At 44.4% G+C, this 11,557-nt stretch overlaps 1 protein-coding gene across 2 annotated transcripts; it reads right to left on the bottom strand.

The window, feature by feature from the left end:
* Positions 1–85: 85 nt before the first annotated feature.
* On the bottom strand, positions 86–9,189 carry nap1l4a (nucleosome assembly protein 1-like 4a). Of its 2 annotated transcripts, XM_084477676.1 has the most exons (15): positions 9,101–9,189; positions 7,768–7,803; positions 7,606–7,672; positions 6,952–7,096; positions 6,751–6,837; positions 4,845–4,976; positions 4,429–4,500; positions 4,025–4,164; positions 3,733–3,878; positions 3,218–3,237; positions 2,972–3,091; positions 2,833–2,871; positions 2,707–2,757; positions 2,258–2,293; positions 86–1,704 (listed from the first exon to the last, which is right to left on the bottom strand). In XM_084477676.1, the coding sequence occupies exons 2-14, from the start codon at positions 7,781–7,783 to the stop codon at positions 2,288–2,290; spliced, it is 1,041 nt and encodes a 346-aa protein (XP_084333802.1). In that variant the 5' UTR covers positions 7,784–7,803; positions 9,101–9,189; the 3' UTR covers positions 86–1,704; positions 2,258–2,287. The 2 variants fall into 2 exon arrangements, with proteins under 2 accessions (XP_084333802.1, XP_084333801.1); XM_084477675.1 differs by lacking the exon at positions 2,258–2,293.
* Positions 9,190–11,557: the final 2,368 nt, after the last annotated feature.

Genomic DNA, 11,557 nt, shown 5'->3' with positions numbered 1-11,557 from the left:
TTTTCCTCGATTTCCTGTAACGAGTTGGACTAGGCAGACATTGGTTCATTCCTTGGACAACAGCAAATAAACCCAATCGAAGAAGTTTGTTTATGTCGCACAACTTTAATAGAATATCTTACTCATTTTGTACAAATTGAAAAGAAATATTGCGCAAGTAACAAATTGCGAAGAACCAGATAAGGCCATTGCTAGTACACAGCCCGCAGGGAGCCGGAGATCGTCCAGATCTACAAGCTATTTATTCTGATTCTGTTTTAGCGGAGGGCGCAGCATCACACCATCATATCGGTTATGGCCCCTGCATCCAGAGTACCAAGAGACACACCAAACTGCAGTAAAGGTGCAGAACTAAACTCATTGGCAACCTCTTACAATTCATCCATAGACAGTCCATTGAATCTTAAGACACAAAAACTAAAAAGGAAAATATAATTTAGTTAAATGTCAAAAGGTGAAGTACATTTATATGGTCAGTTAAAATAATTGGCAGAACAATTGGTACAAATCATGTTTAAGGTGTTTTTGGCTTCTTGTTAACCTTAATTGTATTGGAGGGGGGAACACTACAGGGTTCAAAAGCATCAGTCCCAACTTGGCAGTCGGTTGTTCTTGTTGTACATGCCCCCAATTAAAACAGGAGGAAGAGGACGGGTTCAGGGCGCTATGACATGGGGATCAAAATCAATTGCCAGTTAAGAACGCCTAGCGCAACAAATTATTTTGACATTATGTTGGCCCAGATAAGAGTGCCAAGATGGCGACCCTACAGACAGCTTGTGGGTCCAAGAACACTAGGTTGAAACGTTTTTATACAGGCTGTGTCAACGGGAATAAGTATAACGTTCATCAAGCAAAAACAGCAGCGCTTTTATGCTTCAGTCAAACTAGTTGTACATTATGTGACTACATTAGTAACCATGGAAACAAGTTTATGTTTTAAAATTACGCAATTTGGCAGTATACGCTTTCTTTGTTATTCTGCAAAGCCGAAGAGAAATTTGAGCCAATAAGAACAGGCCTTTTACTTGGGATGGGAATATTACAATTTCCCATGATGCAAGTCGTACAGCCAGGTGAAACCAAAATAAATAGTCCAACGACATGACAATGAACATAAAACAAAACAAAAAAAAAAACATTTCAGATTTTGTCTTATAAATAACAAACCTAGGATGAAACCTTGCAGCCACCCAACCCAGTGAAACCAATCATGTTCAGCAGTGTTCTGGTAAACCGTCTTATTGGCATTAAAAAACCCTGAGTCATTGATTTTTTCCCTCCCAAAAAATGAAAAACCTAAGTTGGGGGCTGATCCTTTCCCCTGGTGGTGACATGGAGACACCTCCTTTAGAATACAAATGATTATACTTTGTTCAACAATAACTCAAAACCACCCGTCTACAATTCAAAAATAGTAGTTTGGTGTTTTTAAGAAGGTGGTATGGAGAGGACAAAATAGAAGATAAACAAAATTGAAATAAAAAGTCATGCACATCATAAAAACACTGTTTGGTTGCGTTCTATTGCGTTTGGACGAGAGATCGGAAATGGGCGGAGCCTGCAAACAGTAGAGGGGAGGGGGGGTGGCCTTTGATTTGTTGAGAACCTGAAAGAAATGAGAGCAGACCTCCACCGTAATCCGACATGAGCTGGTCTCACCGCTTACTGCTGCTTGCATTCGGCAGGCTGGGCTTCAGCTTTCTGTGGACGACAGAGGTCACACGTCACAGAGGGCCCAGGACGCACCACAGTACCACAACTTGATGAGCACAATGAAAATAAAAGGTCTAGATGGAAAGCAGAGTGAGACGTCTGGCTGGGTTAGACGCCTGCTGGCACCAAAGGAGAAGAGTAACCAGAGGAGGTGGGAAGGTGAGGGAACAGCTCTTTAGGAACTTAACTAGGATCTTAGGACGGCAGTATACTCTCAACAGAGCCACTTTGGAACTGAATGGGAGATGGACTGAAAAAAAGCATGGTACAAAATCCCCCATTTGGAACGTTTACCAGTTCATTTTCAATTGTGTGCGTGTTTACAGGCCACATACAACTTGTAACAATCAAAACACAATACTTGACTACAGCAGCAAAATTCATAAACACAGATATGGTGGCCATCTTTTCATTATCCGAAAATGTCTAATTTTGTAGTATACTGCCTACTAGGGAGATGTGTTTTAGAGCTAAAGAAAGGAAGTGATGACCAAGCCAAGCTGATGGGAGGTAACAGTATAGAAGTATGCTTCTCCCTTACCTATGAATGCATGCAGTGAAAATGATTTGATTATGCCTGCAATGAAAAGACATCCATGGGAAGGGAGAGACAAGTTTAAAAGTCACAACGAGATCCAGTCAAGACCTTATCCAAACATCTAAACATTTATTGGTAGTATGAAGCCATCTTGATACATGCATTTTGTTTTGTGCACTGCCCCTGGGAAATACACATGTATATTAATACAAATATAATACATGCAACCTCTGCTTAGACTGTTGCTCTTAAGTCTGTCTGCGTGCGTGTGTTGGGATACATGGTAACCACTGGTTCTCCATCATTCAAGCGGATTTGTATTTTGATCAGGTAGCAAATTAAGTATGATCCTTTTTACAATTTAAGGTGTTACAGGGATGATGTCACTTCCTAATAATGAGCCCATCAGAAACTCCACATGCATATTCAGCTGTTAATAACAGGATACTGACCTTGGTGTCAACCTCTCCTTCATCGTCATCATCATCGTCATCATCCTGCTCCTACACACAGGGAGAGAGATGATGAGCCACTCCACATGCACTGTTAACCAGCCCGAGACCCTCCATCCTACCTACCTCTTCATCGCCTTCCTCCATCTCCTCCTCATCGTCAAACTAGTCAAAGAAAAGAGGGGGGGGGGGGTTCAGGAGAGTGAGCAGTGAACTCCAGCAAATCATAGTGTGTAATTTTGTGTGTGTGTGTGTGTGTGCTCACGCTGTCGTCATCTTCCAGACCCTCCCCGGTGAAGTATAGCACGGCCCTGGGTACAATCCTCTCACGGAAGAAATGTCCGATTTCAAAATCGGTGGCTAGGGTGAGCTCAGAGTCCTCGTCCTACACAACACAAAACATGCAGCTGATGTCTCCGGGCAGGAGTTGGGATACAATACGGTCCAGGTGTTTAAGCAAGCTTTAGCAGGAAGGGTCTGTTGACACTTCGTTTTTATTAAAACAACTCACCATCTCTCCATCTGGTGCGACTGCAAGACAAGAACAAAACATTTAGATGAATATATCGAAATACGGTTTGCTTGGATTTAATTCATGGGACGAATTGTGTCATAATTACCAATACTAATAGGAGTAAATTTGTACAAACATTTTGTACAAATACACGATACAATTAGATCTATTTTCAGAAGCAGGAGAAAGAGGCGGGCCCTGCTCATGGGAGGTTGAACCCATGTGACGTGGAACCGGCGTTCTACGTTCTATCTATATGAAATGTCCAAAAAGATCCATTTAGCTATAGACTACAAAATAAAACGTAATACAATAAGTGTTGTTGTGTGACACACATCGCCACATTCTCAGAGTTGAGTTCTCAATGGCTTGAGTCGTAATTATTTGTTCTATCGTATAATTATTAAAAGGCATTGTTGGTGTTGATCTGTCCCTCAAACAAATGAAACATGCATACACACATACAGTGCTGTGATCACCGAACGCCCCCGGTCAGATGTGTGTCGCCTCACCTTTGATGGGGTTGAAGAAGTTGAAGAAGGAGTCGTTGGGGACCTGCTTGGTGACGGTGCGCACCGTGCCGCGGCCTTTGTGCTTCTGTTTCTTCTTGATGGTTTTCACCGTCACGTCCTTCCCCTTCTGCCAGTCTATCGGACAGCTGAGGGGAGAGTCACCGGCTCAGACAGCGTCCACACCTCTTATACGGATACAGCAAGTCTTTACTCTGACAAATACAGTTTTACTCACTGAAAACAGAGCAAGCCGTCGAGGTGGAGGTTTACTGTGTGTGTTGTGTGTTCTCACCCTTCACAGTCTATGATCTCTGGACCCTCGAAGGAGAAGGGCTCCGAGCTCTCGGGTTCAGACTTCATCCTGTACACCTTAGTGAGGACCGTGCTGTTGAAGAAGGGGTTGGACTCAAAGTGGAACTCTAGCGTGAAACTCTGAAGGAAAAAAAACAAAGCAAAATGCTGCAAAATGTATTATTCAGAACATTATGATATGCAGTAACGCAAGGCCCTCAGTTGAACTCTAGGTATCCCTGTGATCTACCGACAACAAACACATTTCATGATGGACAGCTGGTGTCCACATGGGAGCTGAAACAGACCACACATATGTTGTAATCTCCTGGTACTATACTGTTTCCTTATTGATATATGGAAAAAACAACAAAACTTTAGTTTTGGTATTGAGCAAATACTGACCATTGGCTGCCCAGGCTCAGAGTACTTGACCTGGATGTCTTTCAGGTGCTTTAGGATGGGCTCATCATGTTCCTGTGCAGGAAGTTGGGAGAAGTAAAGTTGCTGGTCAGAGATATGGCAAAAGTGTACTTTTGCAAATATACACATTGTTCTTAAGCCATATAAGGAACCCCATTCTTTAAAGAAACAGAAAACATATGTTTCACATGCTCGGCTGTTTACGATTTCCTTTAGTGCATTACTTACACGTTGGTGAATGTTAAGGCAAATCCATTCTTTGGCTTAACTACTTAATTTAGGCTCTTGAAATATTAGCATTAGAAGATTTCAAAGCACTATTTTTGCGAGGTTGGCGGAGGCTTTAAGAAGTAATTCTTGCAAGGATGCCACATTGAAACGTTTTAATGTGACGGTACCTCAAGCATGTCGCTGAGCATGTCCACTCCCTTGAAGATGGTGAGCCAGAACTCTGGGATGCCTTTGGGGTCTTCCTCTGGGGTGGGCTCTTCCTTCTGGTCCTCAACCGCAGCCTTCTTCTTCAGTTGCTCCTACAAACCCAAATGGATGAGTGCAGAATAATGATGGACCTCTTCTTACAGAGAGTGCCCGTACCCGGGCCACACCACACCGCACCCACCGGGCCACAGCGCCCCCGAGCCCCAGCGCCCCACAGTGCAAATGCAAAGACATCGTATGGCCTTTAAAGATGTGTACCACACCCCTAGAACCATACCATGCTCAACTTTTTTAACCACTCTTTGACCATTGGGACCTTAATAAAACCAGGGCTCCAGACTAACTTTTTTCACTAGGAGCACTGTAGCCCCTAACTGAAATTTTAGGGGCACAACCAGAAATTTTAGGGGCACACACCGTAAATCAACATGCTAACCAAATATTCACATTTCTAGCCTACTAGGAGGACTAATACCCCTCCTTTATGCCCGAGATTGACAGCTGCACCATCAGCTCCAATGGTGACTGTCTTCTCTAACCACCCTGTTTCTGTCCCTAGATGCTGGAATGCCTCTTTGGTGGCATCATATAAACCTTAAAATGAAAAAATGGGTTAGAAAAAAAAAAGGGTTTGTTTAGTTAATAAAAGATAAACAGTTCTCATCTATCCCAACGGTTTCCATGCGTGCGCGCATGCGTTCGACAAGCACGGAAGCGACAGTTCCACGGGAGTACGCCCGCTTGTCGTGCAGCTTGACAGGACGCTGCACCTCCTCGCATGCCCGCTCGCCTCTCCATTGAGAATGCATCGTGACAAACGCATCCCGTGTGAAAATGGCACCTGAAGTGATTATTTAAACTACAAACATATTCACAGTAGGGCTTTGACTCCGAACTTCGTTATTCGAATATTAAAAAGATATATAATATTTGAATGAATAATAGGCAGCCCTTAATATTCAAACAGTTTATGGGCATTATTTTTTGTAAACGGGACGTAGACGACTCATGTCACGGATTCCTGTGAGACCAGGTTGCCTTAATTACATCTGTCGCGTTGGTATACGGATGAGAACTTGGAATGAACATGCGCAACGGGGATTTCTAAAGGTTACTGTACAGTGGCGGAGACTGCAGGAGCTGAAATATCACTACGGTAGACCTAAGAAGGTTCTACTAGCGCCAGTCTTCCCGAAAATGGGAATCATCCTCGACTCTAGACTGTGGCACTTGCCGCTAGTGCCGCAGGTCGGAAGAATGGATCAATTGTTCGCTTGCTCATTGTTCGAACGGCAGGTTGAGATCTTTCTCCTTCTCACAGACCCGCGCCGGTTTCCCACGCTCGATCATCTCTATGACCCTCCCCCTCCACACATGAGCCACTTACAGTGGCCATTCCCTATCCTTCTCACACTCATTGGCCTGCTACAGATTCCGGATTCATTGATGCGCCCCTTCCACGTTTAACGTGTAAAAATAAATTTACAAATTTACTGGTCGCACATGCGCAACCAGATGTAAAATTCAGTCGCACACTCTCAAATTTTGGTCGCAAAATGCGACCATTTGGTCGCAGTCTGGAGCCCTGAAAACACAATCCCAACACAAAACAAAATAAACTAATAAGCATCTAACAAGAGTTCACTATCCTATAAATGTGTTCCATGCAAAACATGCAGATAAACAGCAATAGCAATCTGAGTTTTGTTATCCACACCGACTATACACACACATAGATCTCATATGAAGGCAGAGACTCACTGATTCCAACAGTCCAAACCACTTCAGTCTGAGACTAAAACTAACAACAATAACAATCAATGGCTACGGGCTGATTGGAAGAGCCAGTAACAACTGTCAACTTACCGCCAGGTCCTCCTCTTCCTCTCGGTCGCTCTGCCACTCGCACTCTTCATCTGTGGGCTCCACCGTTCCTGTTATAACGTCTCTCCTCTGGAAGAATAGACGAATGAGTTAGGCACCTCAACACATGCTCTGCAGGGGTTAGACATGGGAGGAATGGTGACGGTGAAGTAAGCATGCCCGGTAGTAAGCCGGCGCCAGTACCTTGTCATAGAGAGGCTGGTAAAGGACAGCGTACTTCCGCTCCAGTTCATGGACTTCCTCATAAAACTTGGCTTCTATGTTGGCACACTGAACCTGTAGCCTCTTCAGGGCGTGAACCCGCCTCTTCACTGCTTTAGGGAGCAGGCTGCGAGGCGGAGAGAGAGCAGTTGTGAGCAGAGGAATAACCCAGACCATGGGGGTGAAAACCACTTTGAGCTAGATGGCTGGACCCAATACATAAAAAAACTAAAACATGATAAACATAGCCCGATATGCAAGAATCTCAGCACCTTTAATATTATTATTACAGCGCTCAGACAATGCTAAAAAGTAGGGCTGGAAAAGAGCTGAAGCGGCTTTTTACTAAATGATTGTAATTATATTTTAAAAAGTCACCAGGCATTCTGCAGAACATCTTACAAGGTCTCAGCAGGTTAAGCACATTGCAAAACGAAGTACGGAAGATATACCACATAATATTGTAAATATGAATCTTTAGAAAAAGCGTCAATCTGAGTACAACATAGCAAGGGCAAAAGCAGTGTGGTTTAATTTTTCAAACATTGTGCGCCACACAATGACCGGAGTAGCTATGATAATGTAACCACATGGCACACCAGCTATGTTGGCAGTCTTCAGTGAACACCCACCCACCTTTCCATGTTGTGAAAGCTGTCCGGACCCTGGCCCTCCGAACTCTGGATCCCTTGATTTCCTTTACCTGCCAAACGACAGCAAACAAAGCAGTAAGCCGACTAGAAAGAATATCATATGATGACCAATGTGACAAAGCGAAAAATACATATGACACCTTACCTTTGTTTGCGTCCATTACAACGTGACAGCTCCCTCCTGTTTAAAATATGTAAAATGTCACTGATGAAACAAGCAGCAAAATAAACAGCACAACATCAAAGCGACGTATAGGGTGGAGCTAAGGTCAAACATTAAGTTAATGAGGTCAACAAATTCACTGCCAAAACTAAGCTTAAACATAGAATAGAGCACCAGCTAAAGGCGATTGCGAAATCACAGCCAGAACAACAAAACCGCATTCCCCAGCGTTCTGGTCTCATAACGGCACGCCTGGGACGGGATGCACTAAATGAGCGTTATGGCGATAGAGGGCGGGTCTTTCCCTAACATGTGTTCAGCCATAAGGTTAACATGTGGTCATCCATAGGGGTTAGTAGCGTTAGGGAGGGATTCCGTAACATGTGGTTATCCATAGGGTTGAGCAGCGTAAGGGGGAGCGACTTCCGTAACATGTGGTTATCCATAGGGTTTAGCAGTGTTAGGGGGCGGGACTTCCGTAACATGTGGTTATCCATAGGGTTAAGCAGCGTTAGGGGGAGGGACTTCCAATACATGCAAATTCGTTTCGGATATTGCTTTTCGTCCAAACTGTTGGAAGTATTGCCCTCGTCTTCATTGTATTCGTTAAAATGTTAATGTTCTTTTTATTCTGGTTTCGGGGACTGTTAACTGGCGTACACAGGCCAGAGTCAGGGACCGGAAGGTTCGCTGCGGTAGAGCGGGGAAACACAACAACTCAATACCAATACCCTCTCGCAGTCAGAGAGCAACATTAGCTCGGCGCTAACATTGAAGCGCAGGCCGATGACGCACGAACAGGCTAACCAGCTATGCTACATAGGGTGTCTTCCTTTTCGCTACTTAAGACTACTCAGTCTACATGAACAAGTAATATCTGCAATCACTACACATTTTGAGGCTGTGGATCCCGACCTCGTGTGGTCCCGGTGACATTCGGTGTGTTTATGACAGCTGCTAACGAGGCTAACCAGAGCGACAGCACTACAGGGGACTGGCTCGCGGAAACGGCGAGAATAGTAATAATTACTGACCCCAACTTAGACTGTTTAGACTGGCCCAAAACCACCGCCTTGTATGAATCATTAAACCCTCGAGGTTTAAGAGCAGCGTGTCCGCCCCGTGGGGGAGCTAACGCGAGCTAGCCGCCGTTAGCACACGCGTCCCGAGCGTCGGCAGGATCCATTATTTATGTTATATACAGCCGAGACACGTCGCAAGTCGTCCTTCAGATGGTCTTTGTCACCGTGCAGTGCGGTCGGATGGGCACGAACGCGATAACACAAACGTGGGTTAAAGGGGTTCCCCTGCTTACCTTTAAGTCAACGGAATCGTGCTGGCCGCCTTTCTCTCTCCGCTTCTTGTACAGCGAGGCTGCGACGCGCACTCTCAACAACGCTCGATTCCTATTGGTCGAGGGCCGGAGGGAGACATGCAGCCGGGAGGACCGCCGTGGTGCGCCTCACCTGTTGACTGACTGATGTACCATCACTAACCCCCACCTGTTGACTGACTGATGTACCATCACTAACCCCCACCTGTTGACTGATGTACCATCACTAACCCCCACCTGTTGACTGACTGATGTACCATCACTAACCCCCACCTGTTGACTGACTGACTGATGTACTATCACTAACCCCCACCTGTTGACTGACTGATGTACCATCACTAACCCCCACCTGTTGACTGATGTACCATCACTAACCCCCACCTGTTGACTGACTGATGTACCATCACTAACCCCCACCTGTTGACTGACTGATGTACCATCACTAACCCCCACCTGTTGACTGACTGATGTACCATCACTAACCCCCACCTGTTGACTGATGTACCATCACTAACCCCCACCTGTTGACTGATGTACCATCACTACCCCCACCTGTTGACTGACTGATGTACCATCACTAACCCCCACCTGTTGACTGATGTACCATCACTAACCCCCACCTGTTGACTGATGTACCATCACTCACCCCTACCTGTGGACTGACTCATGTGTACCACTCACCCTGCACTTCCAGTTTGTCTCATGGACGTTCTTCAAACCGACAGTTGGCATGAGCCACGCCTGTACTCAGATTCACAAAGCTAAAGTCACACATCTGGTTCGTTTTTGTGAGGTGGTAACGTTGATTCGTCAATATTTATCAAATAAAAGTAGTAACTACTTGCCATATGTTTCACTGGCTTTATGACACATGGGCTGTTGCCCGACTCTATGTTGGCTGTTGCCCAACTCTATGTGTGCCTGTCATTAAGAACAAAGCAGGGAAGATTGGGAGCATGGACAATTATAGGCCAATCACACTGGCAAGTGTGATTTCCAAAGTTCTGGAGAGTATTCTTTTAGATGAATGGGTTATTATATTATACCAGAGACAATCAGTTTGGTTTCAAAGTGAAGCTTGGCACTGAGTTGTGTATTTATAGTTTAAAATAAATAGTAGAAATGTATAGAGGGCAAAATTCCTCTGTTCTAATTGGCGTTATTAATGCCTCTAAGGCATTTGATACAGTCAATCACCAGAAGCTATTTAACAAAAATAAATCAAAAGGGTGTACCTGCAAGCATTATAAGAATACTTGCATACTGGTATGCTAACCAGAGTATGCAAGTCAGATGGGGCAGTAGTGTCTCTGGTCCCTTCAGTGTTGGTAATGGAGTTTGACAAGGGGGGCTACTGTCACCTGCCCTCTTCAACGATTTATAATATAACATAATATAATATATAAGATAATCGTATATATTATCTTATATGCCATATATGTATATATATGTTGTGCTGACTTCATAACCCATCAAGCACCATGTTTTGTATCAAACCTGGCCCTGCTCAGCATAAGGAAGTCCACTAGAGGGCTACATCAGTCCATGCAACTCAAACCACGACTGCAGAAACACTCCGCAGCGCAGGATAGACCTATGATCTTAGATCATACACAACACTAGTGAAGTGATATCAGAAGTAGGAGACACACATTCTGCTTCCACTGACCCTCCTCCCCAATGGGGGAAAGATGTTCAATATGTTTCTTCTTGAACCACTGCACTCGGTTGTAGAGGTTGTAAATGAGCCATTAAAAAAACCATTTTATCCTCCTCTTGGTTCATTTATAATAATAATAATAATAATAATAATAATAATAATAATAATAATAACGAGCGGTTTAGGCAGTGTAATGCAAACGCGGCGGAATAATAATAATAATAATAAAACTAACAATTACAATAGGTTCCTCGCACTTTGTGCTTGGCACCTAATAATAATAATCTTTATTTTACCAGGTTAGTCTCTGAGATATAAAATCTATTTTTCAAGAGAGACCTGGCCAGGATAGCTGCAGCACATACAGTATAAAACAATTAAAAACAAAACAAATATAAGACATAGACAACCTCAAGTGCAATTACAGGGCATTGGACAAGATAAACTACTTATAACATTTGCACATATGGGTAGCCTCATGTTCTATAGTTTTAAATAAGTTTTTTTTTAATTCCATTAAATTAAAAAATGGAATTGAGGGGCCAGACTAAGAATGGTTCACAAAGACCCCATGAACAAACGGAATAGAGGAGGAGAGACCCTACCTGGAGGAAGCCCGGTGCCCCCGCCTGGAGCCAGGCCCAGATGGAGGGCTGGTGGCCGGGTTTGCCATGGAGCCCGGCCGGGCACAGCCTGAAAAAGCTACGTGGGACCCCCCCCCTCTTCATCCTGTGGGCCCACCACCTGCAGGGAGACCCACTGGGGTCGGGTGCGCTGCC

The sequence above is a fragment of the Micromesistius poutassou genome, assembly GCF_964030765.1.
Source record: "Micromesistius poutassou genome assembly, chromosome: 13".
NCBI classification, from domain to species: Eukaryota; Metazoa; Chordata; class Actinopteri; order Gadiformes; family Gadidae; genus Micromesistius; species Micromesistius poutassou.
Note: the sequence above shows the minus strand (reverse complement) of the source record. Positions and strands in the feature narration are given on the sequence as shown.